This window comes from Oryzias latipes, chromosome 14 (genome assembly GCF_002234675.1).
Source record: "Oryzias latipes chromosome 14, ASM223467v1".
Lineage (NCBI taxonomy): Eukaryota > Metazoa > Chordata > Actinopteri > Beloniformes > Adrianichthyidae > Oryzias > Oryzias latipes.
Genome location: NC_019872.2, coordinates 18,597,013 through 18,624,982, shown reverse-complemented (window position 1 = coordinate 18,624,982; position 27,970 = coordinate 18,597,013). Strand labels below are relative to the sequence as shown.

The following is a 27,970-nucleotide window of genomic DNA, read 5'->3' as shown; positions in this document are numbered from 1 at the left end:
TATTTAAGAAAAGAAAACTTTATTTGTGATTTCTTAACAAAACACATTACCAGATAGATGAAATCATAGGAATCACTACTATCACCTCAACAATGATAAGCAGGTGTACAAAAAAGTTATGAACAGATCTGCACAACAACAGTCAACTGGCATGAGCCTGAAGCTGCCGCCGCACCCAGCGACATTCACCATACACAAGAGAATACATTGATTTCTTTTTTTATTTTTTGTACCATTTTATGAAGCTTTTTTTTGTTTTTTATTTGTAGTTTTTCTTCCTTTTTCTCTACTGGCCAACAAACGGACATAAAGGGTGAGTAAATGATTCCACAATAGTGTTTGATCGATCGCTTCCAAAGCTCAATACAAGTTTTAAGGATTGATTTTCCTCATCTGTGAAAATCAAACAGGTAAAAACAGAAAAAAAGGCATTTCATAGCATAACACAATAATAGCATTATGTATATCTAGAATATTAAAGTCATTTTGAACAGTTTACAAAACGTGTTGCTTTAAGGTTTTTCCACTATTTGTTGTTCGCAGTATCTGCATGTGTGTATTTATGGATGAGGGAGGATCTCGGTGTGTGTTCAGTATTTTTGTTTACAGTATATATTTTTTAATATAGATTGAATTTGTTTTCCTTTTGCTTTTAACATGCAAACAGTCACTTGGTAATCTGACAGCACAGAAATACACCGGCAGAGAAGGGATGGGGGGAGGGGGTATGCACACAGATGGGGTTGAGCTGGGGGGCATCACCTGCCCACCCCACTGGTGATTGGTAATACAATGCTTAAAACAAAAATAATACATTTTATGAGACGATTCTCTGAGCTGAATTTGTTCCACTTGAACTACTCCTTTAGATCACAAGATCAGCCATATTTCACATATAGGTTACAACTTTGTCAAAACAGCCATTCTCCACCTTTTGAAACATACATGCAGCAATAAAGCTGAAAATGTAAGTCTTTGTCAGGTTTGCCTTTTTGTCACCTCTTACGAATGCACATTGAGCAAGTTCACCCTGATTTAAGTGTAATACTCCCTCTTAAATGTAACCACTGCATTCGAACAAGTCATGTGTCGTAAATCTTAATCTTAGTTGCTGTCAGGCATCCTCATGCTGTCAAGAGTACAACTCCAGCAAAAAGAAACAACACTAACAGAAACATCTAAGCTCAGTTAAACCTAACAAAAGATGTATTTGTGTATGTTGTGCGTGTGGCGTCTGCCTTTGAGTGTGGAATACATGAATATCCTGTACATAGATGCTGGAACAGCACAGTTCACTGGAGTGGACTGACTTGAAAGACGTCGCTGACTTGAGGAAAGAGGAGGTGGGCAAGCAAATCCTACAAGCGCTGAAGCAGTGGAGGCAGCGGTGCAGGGCTTGAAGAACAACCACTTAACATTCAAAGACAGAAGTGGGGGGGGGATCAAGCTGGAACAGAAATGAAGCAAGGAGCATCGCTCCACAACCATTTAATACACTCCTGGGTCGAGGATGGCCTTCCTTCAAGGAGCTTTCACATACAGGGCTGTGTTTCCACTTTCAGTTTGAGTTTGTTAGCAAGAGGCAGAGGGAATTGGCGTTTGTTGACCGTTATGTGTGTGTCAGACACACAGCACGGTTAAAAACCAGAAAACCCTTCGTCCTTGTGGCATGTTTCATGAGGCAGGGTCCGAGGCCAGTCGCATCAGCTGCATTTTGATTCGTTCCCCAGTTCTATCCGCAAAAAACCACTAACTCCAATTCACGCTAAAATACAAGCGATACCATCACATAAATCTGTTAGAATATAACCTTATGTTACAACTATATAATTAAGCAAGCAATAAAGCAGGTGCAAATGATACAAAGCCACAGAACTGTACTCACTTTTTGGCAAAGCAGGAGTTTTTCTTCTCTTGCACAAAGGGTGTTATTATACAAATTCATGCCGTTTATGCAACATTTTAATTGTTTTTTTTTCTCTCGTTTTTGTCCATTTTCCACATGCAAAATAATACTCTCTAGTTGGCACTTTGTTATGTAAAATATAATCCTTCTTTTAGGTTTTTAAAACAAAAAAAAGTCAAAATTAATTAAGAAATCTGAAGGAGATCTGTGAAAAAAATATCAATGTGACTAAAACATGGTGTAGCTGTATTATAAAGAAACAACTGCTGAATTATTTGCACCATGATGTTTTAAAAAATTTGCAAGACTTCTCTCACCTAAAGTGTTTTTAAGATTTCATGAAAGCAGCCAATTTGAAATGAGCAGGAAAAATCCTTCTACTGCCCCTAGTGGATTGATGACGAAATACATGGCAGAAAACATGAACCAAGTTATATATATGTTTTTTTTTTTTTTAGGGAAAATTTTGATCAAGCTAATGAGATAGGGGTCTCAGAAATCAAAAATGATACAATAGGTTATAGATCAAGCAACACTCAATAAATTGAATATTTTTCCATGCGGTTTGATATAAAATTGCCACCCATTAATTGCTGGTAAAAAATGGACAAAAACAACAAAAAACCTGTAGTCATTCTTCTAAAACAAATCTGAATTTGATTTAGCTATCAGTATTTTAAGCTTGAGTAATCACTTAGAAACTCTTATGTCCTGCAACCTCACCCATCAGCAGCAGCTTGTTATTGCTGATTAGTCACTTATCTCAAATTCTCGCAGACCAAACCTAACACTTCCCCCTCGCGTAGAATCCGCTGTACAAACTTTCTTTGCTAATTACAAATGATCTTGAAGTCACAAAGCTTCTAACTGTACAAACCTTGGAACGACCTTGCACACAGTTGGTGAAGTGTGGGTCCTCTGCCTCTTATGTGTGCTATGTTACACCTTACCAGAGCTGTTCATTTGAGTGTGGTCCAGATTTTCACTGTCACTGACAAAGCTGCTTGTCTTTTGGTATGCATGTTGAACTAATTCATACTTTTTTCTTTATTAATACAAAACAGCACATTGCTGACGTGTCCCCCAGAATACTAAGGTCAAAAGCACCTTTTCGGTTGTTATATTTCTTTCTTTTCTTTTTTTGTTGTTGTTTTGTTTCAGTTTTTACTTGCTAAACTTGGTGAAATAGAAAGGATGCCAGAGATGTCGGCACTTGCAGCTTCAGCGGACAATGGTCGAGTACAAAGTGCACGCCCATTTGGACACTTTTTTTGTCACTGTACAGGGACATGGGGTTTGCGGGGGTTGCTAAATTACAGAAAGGCTAATCTAAACTCAAAAATTTTGTTTTTGTTTTAATTAAAAAGGTGTATTTTGATTGTTGTAAGAGGCAGGCCTGGTTAAATAAAAACTTTGTCACTTGTTACAGTGACTACATACGTTGCAAGGGACTCCTGTAGTTTGAAAGTATATGTTTGGCTTTATTTTCTGGCTCTGAAATTGGAATTGCAGTCTGTCTGTAGCTCTGCTCTCATGCTCCCTTCTCTAGTCATCCCCATCATCCTTTCCTTTCTCCTTTTTGTCCTTCTTGTCCTTCTTCTTCTTTTTCTTCTTCTTGGCGTCCTCCTTCTTGCCGAAGCTAATGAAGTCACCTTTGTCGTCCACAGGGCCCGGGTCATGGCGAATAGAAATGATGGCTGGAGATCCGGGGATGATGAAGGCTTCAGGGGGAATCTCTCCAGGTTTGAGAGGCTGAGGAGGGCCATAACTTTGTCCAGCACCGTATCTGAAGTGCCAACTGTTGCTGTTGACTCCAGCACCCACTGGGGGGGATAGCTCTCCACCACCCTCTCCATCTGCAAATGAACACAAAAAAATATAAGACGTAATACCAAAAATGGATTGTGAAACTTTAATTCAGTCTCATTTATGGTGTCAATCATAATTCCACATAAAGTTCAGTAAAGATTAACTGATTCTTAATGTTGTTTCCCTTTCGGCTATTCCCATCAGGGGTTGCCACAGTGAACGAGTCGCATGGTAAACTTGGCAATGTTTTTTTACGCTGGATGCCCTTCCTGATGCAACCCTCTCAAGGCAACCGGGATTGGGACCGGCACAGAAGTAGAGAAGGGAACAGGGAGCAGCCCGGAGTTGAACCCTGGTTTCACAGACGGAAGGCGCCGCAAACCAGCACGAGCTAAACCGGCTCCCCATTAACTGATTCTTAATAAATGTATTAAAAACTATATTAACTAAATTAGCAAAATTGTCCTCTAAATTACCTTTTAATGTTGTTTTAAGACTGTTAAAGGAGTTTTTAACTTTACTTTTATATAAGTATGTACCTCTAACTAGAAGCCATACTTATTGGCTTCTAGTTAGAGATTTTTTGGGTAAAAAAAGACCTCAAAGCAAAACAAAAAAACAAAGAAATAATTCATCAAGCAACCTCTATGCACTTTTTGACAAAGAAAGCTAGACTCAGTCAGACATAAACACCTAAGTTGGATAAAAAAAATCAGTGGCACAAACGTAATTCAAAAATTTTGTTTTACTTCAAATAGTCTTTAAATGTGGTCATGGTCTTTTGTTCACCTGGTCATTAATTATTTTATCACTTTTATAGTGGTGTCATTGTAATCATGGTAATGGTAAGTGGTGTTTGCGTATATAGCACTTTTACATCTACGTATCTTGAAGGCCTAACATGCACAACAAGTCACAGTACCATTCAGCCATGCACACACATTCACACAGTGATGGTGGCTCTACTGCCAAATACTGGCACCAACATGTAACCACCAGGAGCAATGTAGGGTTCAGTGTCTTGTCCAATGGCACTGACACAATGCAGGAACCAAACCCATGATCTTCCAATCAGAGATTGATTGTGTTCCAACCGGCGATCACGGAAAAACGTTGTGTGTGTTCTCTCTTTTGTAGTTCTGTTTTGCAACCAATTTAAAGGTCAGTTTATTTCCTCACAAAAAAATGTCTTAATATTTTTGTTGTTGGCCCTGGCGAACCCTACAGGGTGTACCCCGCTGTCGCCCAATGATGGCTGGGATAGGCACCAGCAATCATGTGATCACAAAAAAAGCCATTTAGCTGTTTTAGAAGTTGCGTGAATGTTTTCATTGACCCTATACTTTTTGAAAGGTTTGAAATGGTGAGAAACGCAAGCCTAAATGTTGGTAGAAAACACTCAATAAGGCCAGGTCTAAAATTATAACAGTCACTTGTGAATCAAAAGGATTAAACTTGTCTTTGTATTGGATTGCAAAGAATGCATAACAGCCAAAAACTTTTACGTTAGTATTAGGGTGTAAGAACTTATGTTAGCATGATGGAGCTACATCACGCCAATAATCATGACCATACCTACAATTTTCAAAAAATCATGCAGTGGCATGAAATCTTGAAGATCCTGCCAGTGACTTCCAATCCCACCGTGGCAGTTGTATTTGTGACATCAGCATAGGCTCTGCTTGCTTGTCATTGACCTCTTAAGACCCAAGCTTATATTTGAGCTAGCCCTCTAAACTTGTAGTCACAGGGCTCCAGTTAAGCAGAATGAACTACTGTGGTAATATAACCCAAAATGTGATGTACACGCATGTGGATGCCAGGACCTAAGTGGTTAATAGCTGTAAAATGCAAACTACAGAAAGCGAGATCAGAGATCTACACATATTTTTAAGGAAATTAAAAGCAATTGCAAGAATATTGGTACAAGCAATTATTGTAGCAGAAGAGTTAAATCCTTTAAATAATGTAAAATATAAAACAAACAATAGAAGACTATCTATTCCCCTTGTTTCTGTCAAAAAGCAAGGACATTGCAGGTCAGTTTGATTAATGACTTCATGAAGTTAACGCAGTGACTATTCTGTTTTGCAGAACTCTTCTTTTCTTATTATTGATGAAATGGTAAAGGTTTAGCAGAATGCATTTTAGCTCAGATAAATAAAAGATAAACCAGAAAAGGCCACGTTCATTTCAAATTGAGATTTGCTTTCAGTTTGTTCGATTCAAAGAGCATAATCCTATCAATGTGGGAGGCAAACAGATGGATTCAACCTCCTGTGAAAAAAGGCAATGATAAGAAGGATTGAAAAATACAAGAAAGTGGAAAAACATATGCAAACATGTGAAAGAAGCATTATGAAGAGTGTAAAGATGGTGTAAGCATTAGGTTCAAAAGGTCAAATATTTCAGAGGGAAAGGGAAATACGGGGATATGTGAGGCAAAGAGAGGGAGAAAAGAGAGAAAGAGAGCGGAACAGTATGAAGAATAGGAGTGGGCGGGTTTTTCAGACACGGTGCTGTCAGGCCCACACCAGTTCTCTCTCTGCACTGACCTACTTTCGGTCAGGACTTTATTTAGATCAAACACTGGCCGTTGGAGAAAGATTCTGTTTGATTTTCTTTTGTAGGTTATTAATGACTCTGCTGGAGTGCTGAAATGGTTTCAACCACCACCCCCCCGGGACAAACGCTATTTTGAAGATTTACTATGTCTGCAAGCATGTTTTCACGTTGAATCTCCACAATGAGATCATCGTGTAAAGAAAATAACGAGCAATTGGATAAAATGAACACAACAAGCAATGAATCTCATTATGATTTTTTTTAACTTGAAATATAAAATAGTTAAACAAGCTACAGTTTAAAATGAAAAAAATAAAACAATAATTGCACATTTTAATCGCAATAATAAAATGGAAATAAAAGGCAATTAAATATGCAATTCATTTAATTCAATTCAATTTTATTTGTATAGCCCAAATTCACAGCAACAGTCGTCTCGATGGGCTTCGTATCGGTAACTTAGCTTTTAATAAAATATAATTAAAGAAAGTCTTCATTAGTCAGTTTTAATACTGAATTAAAAAGTGCAAAATCTACATTTTTAGCATCATTAAATAAACACTAACCTGTTGTGCAAAATGAATTGCTATTAAAATACGGAACGAAATGCCGCTTTAAGAAAAGGTGCAGCCAACTTTGTTTTAAGTTAACTAAAATAATAATTTGATTAATGTTTGACCTTTAATCATACTAAACTGAAAATGGTGCTTCAAATTGCTCGCTGAATTGCATTTTAATTGTGGGATTGGAAAGTGAAACATACTGCATCTTTTATTATAACATAAATGTTAAGTATGTTATAAAACATGGGCCTTCAGTAGAATAGATGATTTAATTATTTAAAATGATATGCAGTATTACATTTTCCAAAAAAGAAAGATATAAATAGATTAAGTATTTTTTTAAATAATTAGTCAGAGTCATATCTTATCTTATCAAACCTTTAGTTGGATCAGTGCTGTAATAGTATCATGACACTCTGTTTGTAAGGATTAAAACATTTGAGGCTGTGGGCTTTCTGTATTTAATCTGAGCATTATTCTGTTTTTAATGCTTTAAGCAAATTCTCTATGCAAAGAGGTAGCGTTTAGTGTGGATTAGGACAAGTATAAATAAAAAAAAGCCTCTGATGGATTTGAAAGAGTTGGTATTACTTATCATTGTTGCACATAAATATTACACCTTGGGACACAATAATTGACTTTTTTTAACAACTGATGCTCATTTTTATTGTTATCTGACTCAATTTAGGCAAAATAGGATTTTTGCTGAAAACATCAAACTTTCAAACAAAAGAGTGCCTATGTAAAAAAATTAATCTGAAGTTCTGCTTTTCAACTTTTTTGACAATTTTGACATACTCTGCCGAGAGGACAAATGGAACACTTCCTCTCATCGTCACTGATAGTTTTACATTTTCACTAATGGCTGATATTCAAATATGCAACATGTTACAGTGTTGGTCATGTCTCAGTCTTGAGACACAAAAATATAAACACTTTGTTTGGGACTATTAATATTATTCAAATTTAGGTAGCTTTATATTCAAAACTAATGGGCAACAGAAAATGAATAGAACAAACAAACAAACTAACAAAAAACATGATAACACAGACAAATGTTTTGACCTAAATTTGATTTCAGTTTAAAAGTTAGGCATGTGTGTAAATGCCATAAACAACTGCTAACCTATGGGGTAAGATAACCATCAACATTGAATGTATGCTTATAGACAAAGTTATGCTCACTTTACAAAAAAAGGAAAAAAACAACTTTTAATATGTCTGTAACGAATGCGATTTGTTCTTGTTTTGAATACAACCTTTTCCCTGTTAAATTACTATCAAAAATATGTCATGAGTTACAGGCATATAAATTTGGTCAAAAAACATCAATTCAGCACAATGTGCATGCACACTTAGGGCTTTACCATGAGAAAGTGGGCTCCCCCTAGTGTCTTAGTTAAAGGCAACCCCCTATAGCAATGCTGCAGATTTTTGGGTTGTCTGGGCCCGTAGAGGGTTGTAGACTGGAGTGGTTGCATCTTAAGGGGAGAGCAGGTGGTAAGTGTAGGAAGTATTTGTAAGGATAATGTAGGTTGCTCCCTAATAAGTACAAGTGATGCTGTTGTACGATGTCCTGAAACTCTAGTCGCCCTTTCCTGATCTCATGCAAGTTTGTCCAATTTACTCAATTCTAACAGTCAAACTGTACGCAAGGGCCATGCAAGTAGTGCGAACATATCACTTGGACAGCACTAACAGGCCCCTTGCGCAGGGTTTCGGGGGTTTAAAAAAAGCAAAAACCTGTACAGTGTTCCCTCATTTATTGTGGGGCAGTTCCATAAATAACCCGTAGGTGAAATCTGCAAATTAGGATTATAGGTTTTTAAGGCAGCTGAAACTCCTCACTACACATTCTCAGACAGACAGACATTTTCACACTTTTATCCCTTGTTTAAACTCTCAAAGTTTCAAACCTTCATAGAAAAATAAGTCCAGTTTTATGGAATGAAAACAGAGATCTGATCGCAATCAAAGATCGATGTAACTCTGACAAAATGCACAAGCAGCTAGGGGTGTAGGGAAAAATCGATTTGGCGATAATCGCGATATTTCATTTGGTGATCCTTGCATCAATTTGAAATGCTGTCAAGACAATATTTATTTAATTATTTATAAACGTACTTCAGCGTCTGACTCTTGTTTTCTACTTAAACCCCTGACCGCTAGTTGGCAAAACAGCACACTGAGCTTCCGTGAGCTGCTCTACACCGCACCATAAAAAATCAAGCTATTGCGAGAATCAGCTTGTGTTAAATACAAAATGTTCAGTCTACCTTGCAGTTTTTGTTGTTATGAGACATGTACTACTTAGTTTTCCTTGGACTGGGTACCGACCTGAAACTCACAATCCATGTTTCTAAAAACGCCGATTGTGGTGCTTTGTAATGGGCTCCAGATGAGAACAAGTGACACTTGAAATGTAACGTGTATCCTGATATGTATCGTATCGCCAGACTCTTGCCAATACACGCCCCTACGTGCAGCGTCTCTGTACAGGAGACGCGGCACAGATCTGATTGACTGACAAAGTCAACAGCCAACTAGGATGCAGAAAACGATGCACTATCGAAAGAGAAAAAAAGGCATGCAAAACTACACTGAAAAAAATGTACAAAACAGCAAGACCATGATATAGGGAAGGAACACTGTACAACGTGCCTGTGTCTCACCCACTTCATCCTTACTTACCCTCAGATGTTGCTTAAGTGTTCACTATGACCTGTCACTCCCAGCATGCCTGTAAAAAAATGTGCATCAACATTTTCTCTCTATGGGTTTACAGAGTGGTGTATGACCTTGATATGTCATGCGGGCAACCTGCGAGCCCTGTACAGGTTTGCCCATTTTTCACTCACACACAGCCTTTCCACCATTAAGGGCAATTAGGCCTTGGCTTTATCTACAAACCCCTAAATGTGGTGTAACCATGTTGTTGTATTTTGTTTTGTTCATACTTATTTCACTGCTGCGACATGAAGGTTAGAGAATATTTGTTGTGACCAATAATCTAGATGAACCAAACGATAATAGAGTATTGCTAAAAATTATTAATACTAAAGTTGTTCATAAAAAAGGTAAACTCTTCATTAGTGCCAGAGTGTACTTCCTTGCAAAGGAGTCTTCAATATCTGATATTTGCCCATGGTAGAGGCATATAGGTGCACTTGCACACATGTCTGTGACCCTGTGACATATTTTTGACTGTAATTTAACAGGGGACATTACATATTCAAAATAAAAAAGTAGTATTTAAAAAAGACAAACAAAAAACCTAATGTTTTTGTTATGTTTTTTTTTCAAAGTGTGCACAATTTTGTCTATAAGCACACATTTCACTTTGACAGTTATCTTACTCCATACTAACCTAGCGAGTGGTACCTGTGGATTAATGACTTTAATATAAATAATAAATAAATAATATCCAATGTATTGTTTAGCGAAGAGCTCTTGAACACACATAACAATCAAGCTAATTTATTTTAATGGAATCAGCGTGTTTCCTGGATTCTAGTGTATTTGTGGTCCTTTAATTTTGCATTTCAAAGTCCAAACAGTAACGTTGGATATGGTTTATTTGCTGGGCCAAAACAGAAGTTGCACCTGTTCAGCTGCACTTTTACCTAGGATAAACAGAAGCACCAGGGTTGCAAAGGACCAATGGTGCCACTTTCAGAACCAGGAAGCTTGCTACATTCTGCATAAGCTCACAGATATTGCCGAAAGAAGATTATCCCGTCAGATGGTGATTATTCTGCGCCGCAGCATTTTGATGGTGCTGCAAGGGATTGGCAAAACAGTAAATCCATAAATCCACAAATCCGTCAGCTTTGTATCAGCAGTTGTGCCACATTTAAATGATTTATTAGCATCATGAGCTGCTAACATCAATGTGAAGCTAATCATGGAGTTTTTTGCTTAGTTGTATGGTTATGATTAGCAAATTTGCAGCAACTCTTAAATTAGACCGTTGCATTTAAAACTACATGTAAATCAAGTCAATTCAGGTTAAAACGTCTTTTTAAAGGGCCTTAATCATGCTGTTTTTAAGCTTTTCAGAGTAAACTATATCCATATGATAATATATCACCTTCGGCAAACTAAAGAATGATTTTTTTAAATAATTTTTTAATATTTTTGTTTTTTTTATATATGAGTTATTTTTTAAGCTCATTTTCTTACCCAAAAGTAAGACGATTGGATCCCTGAGGCACCGCCTTTCACTCATTATGGATGCCGCCCGTTTCATGAGGTCAACTTAGAGTCAGCCTCGGCAGCGTGTCTGCGTTTCTCCCACGAAAAAAAACAACATCCAAACTTTTGCAAAGATGGACGTGAATATTGCTCATATAGAAGGAAAATGTTTCTGCCGATCACTGCTAGCTCCGTGGAGAAAGTGTGTGTTTGTGTCAGCCTGGGGTTGGTGCTGGCAGCACAGAATCAGGAGGGCTGTTCCCCACTTTGTGACGTAACAATGTGAAGACGCACTTGTTTTGGTGGATTGAGACGGGCTGATGAACAGAGAGCAGGGTTTTAGAGGAATACTCAGAAATTCGAGAATGGATCAAACCGCGACACCGCGATTTTTGCTGCGTCATCACCGAGGTGATCAAAAATCCCACACCGTCACAACTCTAATGTTAACTGTTTCTGATGTTTTCTTTTACTCGTATTAACATATTGTAACATCGTTTTATTTAGTCCTTTGGTTGATAGAATATTTTGGGTATATTTCACAGTTTTTTTGCATAGTTTGGCAAGGGGTGTGACTTCTTCTCAGGTGCAACATATTAGTGATTTGTTAAAAATAAACAGCAACAACCTCTAGAGGGCACTGAATGTGTGTGCGTGTATTAGTATTTGTTACTGACAGCAACACAGAAGAAGTGTCGGCCAGTGTTTTGCCGGGCTTGGCGGAGTTGTTCTAAAGTGTCACAGAGGATGAAGATTTTGACAGATATAGTGGTTTGAAGTGAAATAAAAAGTTTGGTTGACTTGCTAGCATGTTCTTTATATTTGTCTGAATAATTGTTCATGTGTTTTGCTAATAGACGAGATTCATCCTCGTTTTGTAAAGTTAAATCAGCTTAAATGTGTTATGGTAGTGAAAATTCGAGATGCACAGTCTATTATTGTTTTCTATTCCATTATGATTTTGGCCTTCGAAATACGTGTTCTTGATTTTGTGAAAGGAATTTCTCACAAAAGTGCAACGTATATATTATTTTTCTTCTTCTTTATTATGCATCTTTTGGATGGTGCGACTTCTACTCGAGAGCAGCTTATAGTGTGGACAATACAGTATCTCAAAGCAGCTTAGCTAGAATGTCAATATGCATCTTATTCAGAGAACAACTAAAGCTTTTCTGTACTGCAGAGAGTAATTCAGAAAAAGAGCAGTATTTAATATCACACTGATTCTAATATTTTGATTTCATTCAGTTATTAATCAATAATTAATCAGAATATTATTCTGTATGTGCATTTTGGAGGGTGTAAATGATAGATTCATGTCAGATTTTTGCCATTTTAAGATGCTTTGTGTGCCGCTGCGGCTGTTTCTCCTACATTCCTCTGTGTTTTCTGTAGATAAGCCTATACCTCTCAGCAAATAAGCGTTGGGAATGGATTATTGTGTAACTGCTGGTAAGCAGGTCAGTACAGCTCCTTGTGAGGAGGTTGCCATGACACCTGGTGAGGATGTGAGGGTGTTGGAAGCCCCGTTTTGTGTAACCTGATGTCCTACATTTAAAATAGGCTACGCTATTTTCTGGCTTGATACAGTTCCATCTAAAATTAATCTATCAGGAGGTTTGCTGCTCCAGTCTGACAGTTGTGTAGTGCTTACGTGCCACATGTAATCTGTGTGACACACAGCGATATAAACCCTACTTTCCCACATTAATTCCTCTCAGTTGCCCTCTACATTTTCCTAATATCTGCTCTTGCAGAGTTCCCTTCCGTTTTCATTTCTTTACTTGTGTCTCTAAAAATCCATTCATAGATATGACCGGTTACCATGGAAACTGCCTTTGCCTACTCCCTGCTGATGGAGGGTGCGGCTGCTGCAGCAATCCCTCAGTTACACAGTGTTGCCATGCAACGAGTCACATGGCGTTCCCTAGCAACAACACTACTGCAGGAACCTGACAATCCTCTTAACCTTTCTCTCCCTCCATCCCCCCACACCTTGCCTTGTTTTTATTTATTTTTTGGTTTTTCCATCCTCCTTTACATCTACTCTTCAAAAAAATGTATCAGACCTTTCATTTTTTCCAGGGAAGCTTCCTCACTGACCGATAAAAGCTTGCCTTACCCTCCAGCATTAGACAAATGTCTCCTCATCTGCGCCATGGGTCACTTACATAAATGTAGATTTGAAGGGTGCAGCATTTAAATGCACGACACATTTCATCCTGATAGCAATTCGACACGCACATAAAAATGTATCACAAATAAAAAAAAAGACCTTTCTGAAACAAACAGGATCAAGCTGCAGTCAATTTCGTTGCATTAGCACCGTGCCATTTCCAGCAAATTATTTCCATATGCCCCCCTAAGTTAAAAGCAGTACGCTATGCACACCACCCGAAGAATGCTTTTGAATCTTAACATGGCCTGAGTGACAGATTTTCTTCTGCTCCAGAAAAGCTGACATGAGTAATGACACTGGTTGTGTCTTTAATTTTTTTTTTTCCCAGCGCTCTCTCCTATAGAGAAGCATTCATATAAGGCAGACAGAAACAGACTTTGTCACTGACCGTGATGCTACCCTTCACCCTAAGGTGTTTGCTCTGGATCCTGCAGCCTGACAGAAAATCAATGAGTGGGAGCGAGGCTGAAAAAAGGAGACGCTTCAAAAATGTTCCAAACACCGTTTTAAAATCACAAAAGGCTTCAAGTCATTTCAGTCACTTTCTGCACACTAGTTCAAATGTTACTTATTAGATCTAAGCCAGTGATTCCTGTAAAAGATGTAGGACAAACCATTTTGTTGTGTCGCTATGTTTCAAGTGTTGGCGCATACACTATAGAGAGCTCAGTTCTCATTTAAAGCTCCTCAGACATCCTCATGTTGCTGGTTTCTTTTAAAGATAAAGCAATTTGTTTGGGATTCTGCACAAAGGCCTGAAGGCTTCTCTCTCTCTTAAGTCCTGCATCAGACATGCACTGAATTTCAAAATAATCTAGGTATTTAAATAGTGTGTCGGCTGAATTTGAAGTAAAGCAGAGTAAAGCCAAAAAAACTGAATAGACTAAACAAAGATGGTGGTTTAGAACAACTGCATCATCTTTACTATCAATCTTTTTTTTAAATTAAGTAAAAATAACTTTCTAGTGGTATTTCTTTTTTTAATTGCATCTGTAAATTGAAAAAATAGAAACGAGTATTGCATTTTTTTCAATTTCTTACCTGCAGCACTAGACACAGTGGGCCAGTTCTGGACCAGCATTCCCTGGGCTCCCTGCATCACAGAGGCCTCCTCCATGTGAACAGAACTGCAAACAAAGACAAATTCAGCAGGGTCAGTTTAACATAGTTTTAAATATTACAAATTATAACATTTTTCAAATTGGAAGCATTTCTGTCATCCATCCATTCTGTGCTTATTTGGGTTGAGCTACAGGAGTATCAGCCTTGGTATAGATGCCTACAACCCCTTTTTCCATGTAGGAAAAGTGCTACCAGTCGAGCTGAGAGTTGTTACCTCTCCAGGGTGTCTGGGATCTGCTTCAGTGACATTAGACGTGCTTATGATGCCTCAGTTCGTCTCTAAGCTCTCTACCAAATGATTGAGATTCTTAGCCTGTCACTTAGAGAGACCCCAACTGTCCCTGAGGGAAGCTGATATCTATTTGGTTTGTCTTCACCGCAATGCACCACGTAAATGTTGGCACTACTGCAGGCAATTTATTGACCTATTGGTCAGTCAGACTGACCCTTTATCTTTTTATTGCTTGTTAACGGAATGCCCCAACACATAAAACCCTCCACCCCGGAGAAGTGACTCCTTCCTTGCTCTAGAGGAGGCACTGTCTTTGTTCATGGACATAGAATTGAATGGGCTGATACCCAGCTTATGCCACAGGAACCCACATGGCGGTTGACCTGTATGGGTGCTGGAGATTTTTGGTTGTTCAGCTCATAGAGAGTTGTAGATAGGATTTGCCTCACCTTAAGATTAGCACAGGTATGTCTTTCAGTTCACTTGAGGCCACCAGCTGTACAGTTGTACAGCTGGTGAACAGATGCAGCAAGTAAAAATATTGTGTGGTGGTTCAATACATTAGAGTCATGGAGGAGATGCACTCTGCAGATTTAAGTCATCTAGATTAATGGAGGTAGAGAAAATGTAACTGTCCCTGAGAGTATCTCACTCTGTCATCGTAAGTCTAAAAATATACAGGGTTGGAATATGCTGCAACAATAATTGGAAGAAGTTTGCATGATTTAAAGCAGAGCTGTATAATATTTAACTAAAACTAAGTCAGGTTTTTATTTCTTTAAGACGAACAAAATAGCATGACTTTTTAAATAATATACTCTGGACAGGTAGCAAAAGAACCTAACGTAAACTGGATGCTTAATGATTTGGAATTGTTTTTCTTAGGCTGAGTTAATCATAATCTCAGAATACTAAATTGTTGTGGGGGGCAAATGTTAAGATTTATGTTTGGCCTTAATGAGTGGCCTTTTTAAGCTCTCTCATTTATTGCTAGCTAACGACTAGATGATTCAGTTGATTCTACTCTTTGATTGACTGGACACATATGATACAGGTCATTAGCAGCGGGCAGTGCAGGGAGGGCTAAAAGATAAACTTAAGACCCAAGCTGATGTTTGAGCTAACCCGCGTAGCCAAAGGGCTACAGTTAAGCAGAATTACCCACTGTGGTAATATAACCCAAAATGTGTAATCCATGCATGTGCACATCAGGTCTAGGAAGTTAAATTGAATGAATCAGAAAATTCTAAAAATAAGTTGCACTGGTCAAATCTATTAACAACATGGACATATCAGATACAGGAACAGGTACAATGTGAAGCTGAGGTGAAGTATTTTTTACTTTTTGTTTTGCTCTACAGCTGCTTGCACTATAGATCCAGAATAAGTAGGCAGCAACAGCTGAATGTGCTTGGGCCATGAGATCTTTGATCTAGACCACAATACTTTTTATTGACTTAGGATGTAGTCAGACTGAAAAAGTTCTTTAGCCCGGACCGAGTCCGCTTAATTTGGTCCAGATCAAATCCTAAACCTTGCGTTTGGTGTGTATTCAGACTTCTGTCAAGGGGACTTTTTTGTTTCGAACCAAAGCTTGTAAACAAAACCATGTGATTAAAGATCTCTACACTCATTAGACAGAAATGATGAGAGCAGGGCAAAGCAATGAGAGAATGAATACTGGAAGTCCTAAGCTTTGTAATCTTGCAGGATGGTTAACTTATTCAAATTTTTTATTTCACTGACAAATTTTCAACGTCTATCAACGTCAGGTACAAGTTTTTTTCACTTTGGTACGGGGGGAGGCATGCTGCAAGGAGGTTACTGAGAAGCTACACTGATAAGTGCCTATGACATATAGATTGTTGAGAAAAAGACTGTAAAAAGTAATGTGTATCATGTTAAAAGTTGTGAGCCTGCATTTATCCGACCAAATTTTAATGAGTTGCTGTGTCTTATCGTCACGGTTGCTACGCTCCTTCTCTGTTTATATCCCATAATGACCAGCTACGGTGGTCGTTTTTGTCCAGTCATTCCATTCCGAGCACAGACCCTATTCAGACTGAGGAAACTCAGAGCAAATTGAAGCTCAATCCAATTGGAAATGAATTGAGACCACCTCGAAAGATAGATCTTTCCTTTTAATTTCCTTGTCTCAGACCAGGGTCTGCTTGGATGTAGTCAGGCTGAAAATTTGTTCTGGATTATCGGGGAAAACGAACTCTGGTTCACTTTAATCAAACCAAATCTGTCTAGTCTGAAAACACCCTTAGAAAGTTGTGTATTGTTTAATTGAAAATTATGATTATGTGCTCCTCAATCACTTTGTATTTGTTAGTTTTAGTAATACATACAATTGTCTAGAAGTTGAGGTGTGACATCTGGACTTAACCCAAAGTACAATAAGTTGCAGAAAGTGTACATGTAACTTGAATTCAGTCACCTCCACAGCCCTGTAGACTGCTTCTACAATCATTCATGAAGGAACTGGCTGCTCTCAGAAGCTCAGAGAATTCCAGTGTGCTCCTTGGATAAGAGGCACCTTTTTAACAAGTGAACTTTCCACACAACTAAATATTTCACAGTAAACTGTCAGTTGGTAATGTGACAAGTGGAAGTGACTAGGAATGATAGCAATTCAGCCACAAAGGGGTACGTCATCTAAAGTGACAGAGCTACTGATTGGTCGCTGAGGAGAAATCTACAATTTCCTGCAGAGTCAGTCACTACAGGGATTCCAAGCTTCACGTGACCCTCTGATTAGCTCAAGAACAGTGAAAAGAGCTTCATGTTATGGGCTTCCCTGACTGAGCAGTCACATCTAAGCCATTCAACATCAAGTTCTTTGGATTCGGTGGAGGAAAAGACAATGCCACTGGACTCTATAGGAGTGGAGACATGAACTGGAAAGCCACAAATCATGCTTTTGCTCATGACAATCTGATGGAGGAGTCTGGGTTTGGCCCTAACCCAGAGGCAGAGTACTTGTCTGACAGCATTGTGCCAAGTATGAAGTTTGGTAAAGGGAAATCATATCACTCTTTAGGCCCAAAGAAAACTTTGAATATCTCATCATGCATTGAAATGTTGGAGAATTTCACTCTCCCAACTTTGTGGGAACAGTTCAGGAATGGTCTCTTCCTGTCACAACAAGACTGTATAGCAGTGGACAAAGCAAGGTCTATAAATAATAATAATGGATTGGATTTATCTGCGCTTTTCAAGACACTCAAAGCGCTTACAGTGTGTCCATTATTCATTCACTCCTCATTCATACTTGGTGATGGTAAGCTATGGTTGTAGCCACAGCTGCCCTGGGGCAGACTGACAGAGGTGTGGCTGCCATTTCGCACCTATGGCCCCTCTGACCATCACCGGGAGCATTCATGCACATTCACACACCAGTGGAGCCACGCTGGAGGCAAGGAGGGTGAAGTGTCTTGCCCAAGGACACAACAACATTTTTTGGCTGGTGGGAGCGGGGATCGAACCGCCAACCCTTTGGTCATTGGACGACCCGCTCAACCACCTGAGCCACTGTCGCCTTATAAAGGAAGGGAAAAGAAAGTTTGGGGAGAAAAAAGGAGTCCTGAGCTGAAAACAACAAAACATATTTGGGATCAATTAGAGGCCAGTATATCCCACATCAAGGTCTGACCTCACAAGTAATTGGCATACGTCTACTTATTATTTTTTTTTATATAAAATGAGCTCAAATGTGCAGATAACGTCCATAGAGAAGTTGAAGCTGCCAAAGCTTCACAGGCTGAAGACAAATGAGCAAAGACTTTGGTCAGTAGTATAACTACAGCGACAGGCTCAAACATGTCAGTGCTTGGATAAACAGTTAACAAGAACTCTTCTAAGAAATCTCTCTGTGTACATTACAGACATCGTCAATTTAAAAATGTCAGCCATAAATTGCAGTGATGATTTATGTCCCAGTAACTTGATGATGAACTAAACACTGTTCTTCCTGTACACGTCACAAAGAATTAACACTAACATCCAATGAAGAGCAGATGATTGCACAGAGGAGCAGTTAACACTGTAAGCATGAAATCATAATAATTTAGTGCAAAGCATGGGAATACGGTGGAAAAACTCATTAGCTCCTGAGGTTCCAGCTGTCCTTAGACCGAATCAGAGAAATCCTTATTAACAACGTGTACAGGAGACCTTCCTGTATTAAGTGTTAATTAAAGATGTGATCTAAAAATACATTTATTTAAGTTTTGATTGGTGTTGCATGTGATAGAAGAAAAAAAATACACAGTAAATTTAATTATAGGCCAGTAAAATGCTTTTAGGCTCCTAGTGTGAGGATTTTCCACTCAAGTTAAGGGTTTCAGTGATGTTTTTGATCATGTTTTATTATGTTTTGTGTCCCTATGTCAGTCAAACCAGGTTCATGTTCATAATAATCTCATCATTTTTTCATTTTTGTTAACGACCCTTTGTGGGTTCAAATGTCTTTTGAGTTCATTCTTGTCAAATCATCTGCTTTGTCACTCTTTCTTGCTACTTTGGTTTTGTCATGTTTAAGTTTATTTATTAAATGTTTAACTTCCTGCTTCCAAGCATGGTCTCCTGCATTTTGGGACATAAACCCCTACCAATTTGACAAAGGTTTAGTATCAGTTAAGCTACGAACTCAGCACATTTTGCACGTTCAAGAACGCACTAAACGCACGTTCTTGAACACACATTTAGCCCATGGTGTGCACACTGGACAAGCAGGGAGGGGCTTCTTCTTCTATTTCTTTTGCATTTTCACCATTTACAGTTGGAAGAGGCTTGGTACAAAATGTTAAAGCAGAACAAATCTCCTGAATTTTGCTCCAGGCTTTTTCCTTCACAGCTCCATTCCAATATACAAAAGACTTGGTGTCATCGAATTCCAGCCGGGCACAAACTGCAATTATTGATTGCTCATCTTTGATCAAGGGTTGGCACTTCCATGAATAAAAAGGGACACCATCCATACATCACTACAAAATCCAAGTACCTGATTGGTCAAATTTCAACCTGGTTTAACTTTCAATGTGCGTTCAATGCCCGCGCATTTTGTGCGTAAATGCTTGTACAGAGGAAACTTGCGTCTAGCTGCGTGTGAATGCGAAAGTCTTGAACACAAAAGCCCAAAATGTGCATTTACATTTACATTTCATTGGAAGTGCCCACTTAAATGCACATTGCCAAAGGCGGTGTAAATGTAGCTTTAAAGTATTTATGCAGATAAAGTTAAAAAAATGTTTTAAACTTCAGTTAGGTCCTTTTTTGTAGTATTTTTATGTATCTAGATATGTCCTAAATTCAGTCTAAATGTTGTAAAATACCTCAACGGTGTTTACTTAAAGAATCAAGTCACTCGAGTCCAATCTGTCCCCTAAGAGATGCTCACAACTGCATGCAGAATAGTTTCACATGCATTCACTGATCCATGTATGCGTTTCATAATCTAAGAAAGGTCATTGTCAGCTCGTTTGTCCTTCATGCTTCCTGCTCAAAGACTGCATTGGGGAAAACAAGGCTCAGACTGTAGCCGACCTATATAGTATTACACCGCAGAGGAAGAGGGCTTTCTGCATCTACTAATGGAGTACCTGATGCTTTTTGTCAAAAAGACAGGTTGTCGGAGTTGAACTTAAAAAAAGTAAAAGAGAAAAAACATCTGGGGCAACAGAAAGTCAAATAAAAAAATGATAATTGAAAAATAAGGAAGTACTTGTAAATTTCTTCCAACCAAATGCAAAAATTTAAGTAAGTTTTTTAAATAATTGCATGAAAAAGGAATCATGCATTCCATTTATTTCTCCCAGAAACATATGGAGATGCAGTATGCAATTGGATCTAAGTACAAAATCCTGAAGGTTGTGGTTTATGCCAGTCATTTCGGTTGCAGTGGGAAAAAAGTGTTTTGTTTCCATCATTGGTAATCATAAAATGAGTATATTACTGTAGGTATTTCATCTCTGTGGACTTTTAGTGCTATAATGTTAGAAGCTGTGTTATATCTAGTAAAGATGGGCTTTTAGAGACACTTAACCCCTGAATGAGGAACCTATAAGAGCGCAAAAAGTGTTAACATTTTCTTTTAAGTAATCGGTTTAACTTGTCACAGTAGTTCCTCACCTTCTTTTAGTGCCTAGAAGCCTTTATTATGTTTTTATCCGTGGAAGGTAAACTGTGTTAAGTCACCCATTAAAAATGACTCTCAACATTGCAATTCTCTCCAGCTCTGCTGAAATCAGTATCTCAAAAGGGCTATAGTTTCTCAATGACTTTGTAAAATCATTAGTTGTCATATTTTTCCTTACCCAGGAGGCTTTGCTTGTTTCGGTGAGCAGTGAGCAAGCCAAAGTGAGTGTTCCAGATAGCTCCAGGTCTGCCTGAAGCTCTTTAGATGCCCTGCTGATTCTGGCACAATTTCTATGAACCGTCATGCACTTTCCATGTAGGCCCTGATCTAAGTGTCAAAACCTGGAAGCCAACCTGGAGTTTACTGACAGTAAAAGCGTAAACTACAAATTCGAAATAAGAAAGCCTTTATTTAGTTTAGCAAAATATAAACAGTACTGGAGATTGATCTATATTTGAATTTATTTATTTATGTATTTTACTTGTAGAAGATCAAAAGCTGCAAGAGCTTAAGATGGAAAATGCTTACCTCTGCACTCCGGCCCTCAAGGATGCAGAATATCGCCAGTCAGCATTTGGGGCTTTTGGCTGAGCAGGAAAAGAGGAAATGAAGAAGAGAGAGATGGAGCATTGGGAGGGAGGGGGAGAAATGAAAAAATGAAGTGACAGAGAAAGAGAGAGAGGGGGGTGAGTGTGGTTTGATCTCATACTTTGCAAGGCCCGGCTGAGCCATGGTCTCATCAATTAATCATGATACACATCTCAGTTCAGGATGTGGTGGAAACACTGCAGCATTGCTTCATACTGCAGAAATACACACACAAGGAAGCATTCAAGTTGATATGCATGAAAACGTTTTCAATTGGGGGTCACTGAAAGCTTTAGTGGCAGCTGATGGATGATCCCTCACTCAATCTGTAAAAATGTGACATTTGTGCAGTGATTAAGTGTTGCTTTGGCTGTAAACACTGTGATCCGTGTGTGTGTGTGTGTGTGTGTGTACAAGGAAATTTCTGTGAAACTGGAGCAAATGAGTCTGGTAATGATGAACCTCAGATGAGTGCCTCAGTTTTCCTGTAGAACTTACATCACATGTCTTTCAAATTCAACAAGCCCCTATGATCAGAACCTAAATTATTAGGTTATTCTGAAACAGTTTATTCTGCTATCCTCTACATCAGTAAAATTATTAAGGATGCCACAATTACTGGTTTAGAACCAAACGATGTGTTACAACATTGAACCCAATCATGGGGATAGTGAATCGTTGTATCCCAACTGCGTACCAGTATGTTTACATTTTATTTATTTTTCTTTTATTAGTTCATTTGTTGTTTTATTACAATACATTAAGCGTAGTATAACCAAATTAAAGGTTTTTCATCATTGGTACTTTCGTTTTAGCAAATTAAAAGAATATTTTCCTGATTTTTTATTTTTTGTTGATGTTTTGTATTAGAAAAATCCTATATCGAACCGAAACACAACCGTGACCCAAAAATCGAAATTTGAACCGAATCATTGGGGAATGTTAACCATTGCATCCTTTCTGCATACCAGTGTGTTTGTAAGTATATTTATTTGTTTGACATGCACATTAAAAAAGAATCTCTGCCAGAGATAGCCAAAATGCTATTTTTCATATGTCGTCCCTGGAAAGTTACATTGAAGATGTCAAACAATTGTACTAAATTTCAGACGGATTTAATATTTGTTGTTTTTTGACATTACACTAGGCTAAGTATAAGCCAAAATGAAAGTGCATTTTCATCATTGTTACTTGATTATTAGTAAATAATAATAAAAAAAAGAATGTTCTGAATTTTTTGTCGTTTTTTTGTTTTGTTGTTGTTGTCTGAGAGAGACCAGGCTGCACACAAGATGGCGCCTGACATCATCGACCGGAGGTGGAAATTATACAACTTACCCTAACCATAACATAAACTCTAAAGTGTTCAGAATTGAAAAAATAAAAAAGTATTTTAATATACAACTCATACATCGAACCGAAATAAAATCATGGGCTAGAAATCAAGGTTCAAACCAAATTGTGGGGAAGGTGAATTGTTGCATCCCTAGTAATTACCGATATCCTAAAAGGCTTGCATGCAAAGCTACATCTAGACTTTCAGAAGTATGTTGAGTTTTCTTCAAAACTGGTAAAACTGGATTAAGATGCAAAGTTCTTTCATTAGTTTTGATGAGTTATTAGGTGCTTGGTCCTTCCTGGATTCCCAATCATTTGCCTTTGACAGAAGCAAATTTGGTTCATGAAGATGTTCAAAGAACCTCTGAACCTCATCAAGGGGAAAAGCCATCCTTTTAATGAGCTACTCTTTCATGAGCATTAAACATGCCCGAGTCGCTCATAATTACTTTCCTCATGATGTCCGTCTGCAGCTTGAACTGATTGCCAATTGTGAACAATTTTTATCATTGCAGCTAATGCTAATAACATGCCTGCTTTGTGTGGCTTGCAGTCATTAACCTAAAAGTAGAACAAGGGAAAGGAGAACAAATAAACCAGGAGGAAAAAAAAAGGATCTGCAAGGGAAGCAGCAAGTGTCCCAGAAACAGATGGCGTGTTTGTGCTTTCCGCTGTTACACCAAACCAAACCCTTGAGATTTGGTTTGGTTGGAAATCTAATGTGCAAGGTTGAGAGGGAGGTTAATCTAATTTCTACTGCCACACAGCTACATGCATCTTGATTTAAGCTTTTTTTAAACAAATGAATAGATCAATTACTTGTGACACAAATTTAATATCATAGATGAACCTTCTACTCCCATTGTAAACAAGGACATGTTCTTAATCTTTCTGCCCTTTTAAAACAAGGTTTAAAAGGTTAAATAAAGTATTATTTGAAAACTTCAGATAAGATTTCTACATTTCTTTATAGGTATTTAAATCTCTACCTTCACTTGCTTACAAAAGTAGGGAACCTTTAAATTCAAGACAGATTACCGTATTTTCCGCACTACAAAAACATGTTTTTTTATAAAAAATGACTGTGCACATTGCAATCCAGAGTGCCTTGTATATGGATTAATTCTGATTGTGCTTACCTATATTGAAGTAGTTTTGAGAGGTATCCAGCGCTCTGTCCAAATATCAGTCTGTTTTTTTTTAAGAAATTGCAAACAAGTTTTTGTGTTATTATCAATACGCTAACTCAGCTAATGTCTAGTGGTGTTGGACTGTGTTGTTAATTTTATACTAACATAATTGGTACTTAGCATTATCTCTGGAATGTCTGTTTTAGCAATATCGGTCTGTTGTTGTAGGTGTTGCAAACGAGGTTGGCAGTTACACATATTGCGACTATGCTAACGTGGCTAACATGTAGCGTGACACGAACAAGTTCTACAATTAATGTGAACGCAGTTAATAAAGTCTGACTGACAGTGTTATCTTTGACACTTTTGTCTCGCCTTCATTGACCATTCATTGACAGTGCACCTTATAATCTGGTGCACCATATGTTGCTGAAAATACGATGAGTAAAGGGCTAGGGTCTAAATATCTCAGGATTAACAGGAATAACTATGAAAGCTGTAGTTTTAGTAGACAACCCAAGCCTTTGAATGAATTGCAGCAATGCAGTAGGGATTTTATCAAAAAAAGAAAAAAATCAGAGATGATTAGTAACTAATGCACAGCAGGTTAAATTAGCAGCAGTCTCACTCTTTGGAAGAAATCTATATCAATCACTCTGAGGCAACAAATGTGTTAAGATCCCCAACAGTAATACATGATAAGCATACTTTTTTAGATTGTTAGCAACTTTGCTGCATTTTATTCAAGTCGTATAACTTTATGTATCTTCCCCATTTTGCACTAATCTGTAAACATCCACAAATAGGTTTGACCCACTCCTGGGATAAGTGGTATGAGACTGGTAGCTGTGATGACAGCCTTAAACTGAGACACAAATTTCAGGATGGACAGTTACGGCACAAGTTCAGTGAATGAAAATCACTACATATGACTCTAATAGAGTGTGAGTGCTGAGCTAGGCAGGGTTACATGTCATTGCAAGTGGGAAGAGAACAAAGACACTAAAAGCCACTGTTTTTGAACCATTCCAAAAGTAAAAAAACTTTAAGAACTGTATTTTTATCTTCCTGCAGAAACAAAAACTGACAAATACTATAGCAGTGCAACTTTTAGCTTTAGCTGTTGCCTGATTTTAGGTGAAAATGTATGGATATTCAACCAAAATTGACGATGTCTATTTATGAGGATGCATGACCTAACTGTTATATGGACAAAGGTAAGCATAAAAACTAAGTAACCCACCTCTGGGCAGATTTGCAATGAGGCATCAGGCATGCTCAGTCTTCGCACAAATCCACTTCCACTGGTGAAGAAGCGGTCAGCTCCGCTTCCCCAGGTGCCACTGATAGGTCGTCCAGTGTTGTAGAACATGAACGTGTCGCTGCCAGAGGTGGCTGTCAGGCAGGTCTTGTAGCAGTATGTCTTGGTCAGAGAGCCATTTCCGCGCACTTCGATGTAATGAGGCTCCACTTTGAGATCTCTCCGAAGCACCACGTTGTTATTAGGCTGTCCTGGGGCTCCACCGCTGCCTCCCGCACTTATGCTGGCACTCCCACCATCTGGAGGAGGTTTCTGTGACACACAGCAAGGGGAGCAGGAGCCAGGCTGGGTGCAGTAGGCGTGACAACGGACGATGGCCAGCACAACGACAGTGACCAGGAAAACAAAGGTTGTGGCACTCAGAGCCACAATTAAATAAAGAGTCACATCAGAAAAAAGCAGCATGCTGGTAGGACGGGCGACCTTCTTGGGGTCGGAAACCACCTTTGGGGGAACCTCCATGACTGCTACATTAATGGTTGCAGTGGAAGAAAGAGGAGGCTGGCCGTGATCCTTCACAAGAACAGTCAGAGAGAAGGAAGTGGAGTTGTCCTCCATGATCCTCCGAGTGGTCCTGATTTCCCCGGTGTGTTCGTGTACTTTAAACAAGTCCAGGTCAGTGGCTGTCTCCAGAACATACACCAGCCAGGCATTTGGACCAGCGTCTGCATCATACGCCACCACTTTGGTCACCAAGACACCAGGGTCAGCGTTCTTCTGAACTGTCTCCAGGGAGCGTGTCCCGTTGCCAGGAGGATTAACTATCAGTGGAGCATGGTCATTCTGATCCATTATGTAAATGTAGATGGTGGCGACTCGGCTGAGTGGAGGAATGCCCCCATCCTGGGCTTTGACCTGGAAATGAAACTCTCTCAGTGATTCATAGTCAAAGGCTCGTAGGGCATACGCCTCTCCTGTATCGGCCTTCACAGACACATAAGAGGTGACAGGAATCCCGTGGTTGTTGTCATTGAGCACTGTGTAGGTGATCCGTGCATTCTCTTTTATGTCTGCATCTTGAGCTTTCACGGTACACAGCGGAGCTCCAGGAGCATTGTTCTCACCCACATACACTGTATATGAGGTCTGCTCAAAGCGAGGTGGGTTGTCGTTAACATCAGCCACATCCACCTGTATGGTCTTTTGGGAAGAGAGGGGAGGGTGTCCTCCATCTGTGGCACTCAGAGTGACGTTGTAGGCATCAATGGTCTCGCGGTCCAGGAACGCTGAGGTAACAAGGGTGTAGTAATTTCTGAAAGATTTGATCTTGAATGGAAGGCCGGCTGGGATCTCTAAGCTCACCTGCTTGTTGGCCCCAGAGTCTCGATCTGTAACACTAATGAGGGCAACAACTGTGTCTGCGCGAGCATCTTCTCTTACAGGGCTCGACAGAGATGACAGCACTATCTGAGGGACATTGTCATTGACATCTACCACCTCTACCACCACTTTGCAGTGTGCTGCCACAGCCCCTGGGCCCTTATCCATTGCCTGGATATACATCTCATAGGAGTGGGTCTCTTCGTAGTCGACATTGCTCCTCACTCTTATTTCACCTTTGTTGGTGTCCATACTGAACATCTGGCGAACTCTTTCTGGAGTATAGCTGCTAAAAGAGTAGTAAACTTCTCCGTTTGTGCCCTCATCAAAGTCGGTTGCATTAAGTCTAATCACCAGGGTGTCTTTGGGTGAGTTTTCCAGCAGTTTCACCTTGTACACAGAGTTGTCAAACACTGGAACATTGTCATTTGAGTCCAGCACCCGCACATTGATTCTAGCTGTTCCTGTTTTCTCCGGCGTTCCACCATCCACAGCACTTAAAATCAACTGGTGATAAGGCGTCTGCTCACGATCAAGGGGCTTTTTGAGCACAAGCTCAATGTGCTTTGTGTTGAGGGCTGGTTTGTTAGACACCAGTGCGAAATGGTCGTTTGTGCTGAGCTGATAAATACGGACAGAATTGGAGCCAACATCTGGGTCTTGAGCGTTTTCAATGGAGTAACGAGACCCCGGTAAAGCTGACTCTGTAATTTCCAGTTGATATTCATCTCTAGGGAACTGTGGTTCATTGTCATTTGCATCCACAATCTCCATCTCAACATGGTGCACCTCAGTGGGGTTTTGAAGCTGAACCTCCAGATTCATAAGACATGTGCTGGACAGATCACATAATGCCTCTCTGTCAATCCTTTCATTGACAAGTAATTTCCCATTTTTGGTACTGACAGTCACATAGGCTTTGCCGTTATTGGAGGTTACCTTGATTTTTCGGGAGGAGAGCTTTTGAATATCCAGCCTCAGATCATGCGCCAAATCACCGACCAATGCCCCTCTTTCTAGTTCTTCTGTAATCGAATATCGCAACTGTCCAAAGGAAAGGCCACAAAATAAGAAAAACAGCAGAAAATAAAAAGGCACGTTACTCCCTAGCCAGTTGCATATCCCCGCCACAGCCATTGCAAGCTCACTGGATCCGCAGACGGATTAAAATGCAGCCTTCCGCCTTTTTAGCTTGCAGTATCTCGCATCCCAGCACCTCATTAAGGTGGGCTAATTGGTTTCCCAAACGAAAGAGGGGCGGCTCATCCATTCCGTTACTCGGCTGTGGCAAATCCTCCTCAGCGCTCCCATATTTCCTTTGTCCGTGATGCGCTTTTTTTCCCCCTTTTGGACTCCAATGCGCGCTGCTGACGGGTGTGTTTCCTTCTCGCTGGAGCTGTCAGATAGTCAAGGTAGTGGAAATGAGCCTGAACAAAACCGAAGTATGGCGGCTTCTTTCAAAATAAAATGGATGACATTTTCATTACCTGTTTTATGTTGGGATCAAATGAGGTTTTGATTAAGAAAAGTATTCTCTGATTTCTAATCACGCTCTTAAAAC

The 27,970-nt window shown here is 39.2% G+C and overlaps 1 protein-coding gene across 2 annotated transcripts; it reads right to left on the bottom strand.

Moving 5' to 3' along the window:
- Positions 1 to 27,824, bottom strand: LOC101158046 (protocadherin alpha-C2). Of its 2 annotated transcripts, XM_020709005.2 has the most exons (5): positions 25,012 to 27,824; positions 21,241 to 21,299; positions 14,258 to 14,343; positions 9,535 to 9,583; positions 3,650 to 3,762 (listed from the first exon to the last, which is right to left on the bottom strand). In XM_020709005.2, exons 1-4 carry the CDS (start codon positions 27,544 to 27,546, stop codon positions 9,537 to 9,539), a joined length of 2,727 nt encoding a protein of 908 aa, XP_020564664.1. In that variant the 5' UTR covers positions 27,547 to 27,824; the 3' UTR covers positions 3,650 to 3,762; positions 9,535 to 9,536. The 2 variants fall into 2 exon arrangements, with proteins under 2 accessions (XP_004076616.1, XP_020564664.1); XM_004076568.4 differs by lacking the exon at positions 9,535 to 9,583 and having other exon boundaries at positions 1 to 3,762; positions 25,012 to 27,822.
- Positions 27,825 to 27,970: the final 146 nt, after the last annotated feature.

Coding starts and splice junctions, on each gene's coding strand:
- LOC101158046 (XM_004076568.4), bottom strand. CDS start 27,546: ATGGCTGTGGCGGGGATATGCAACTGGCTAGGGAGTAACGTGCCTTTT. Junction 21,300..25,011: donor CATTGCAAATCTGCCCAGAG/GTGGGTTACTTA, acceptor TTTCCTGCTCAG/CCAAAAGCCCCAAATGCTGA. Junction 3,763..14,257: donor CACTGTGTCTAGTGCTGCAG/GTAAGAAATTGA, acceptor GTTCATTTGCAG/ATGGAGAGGGTGGTGGAGAG.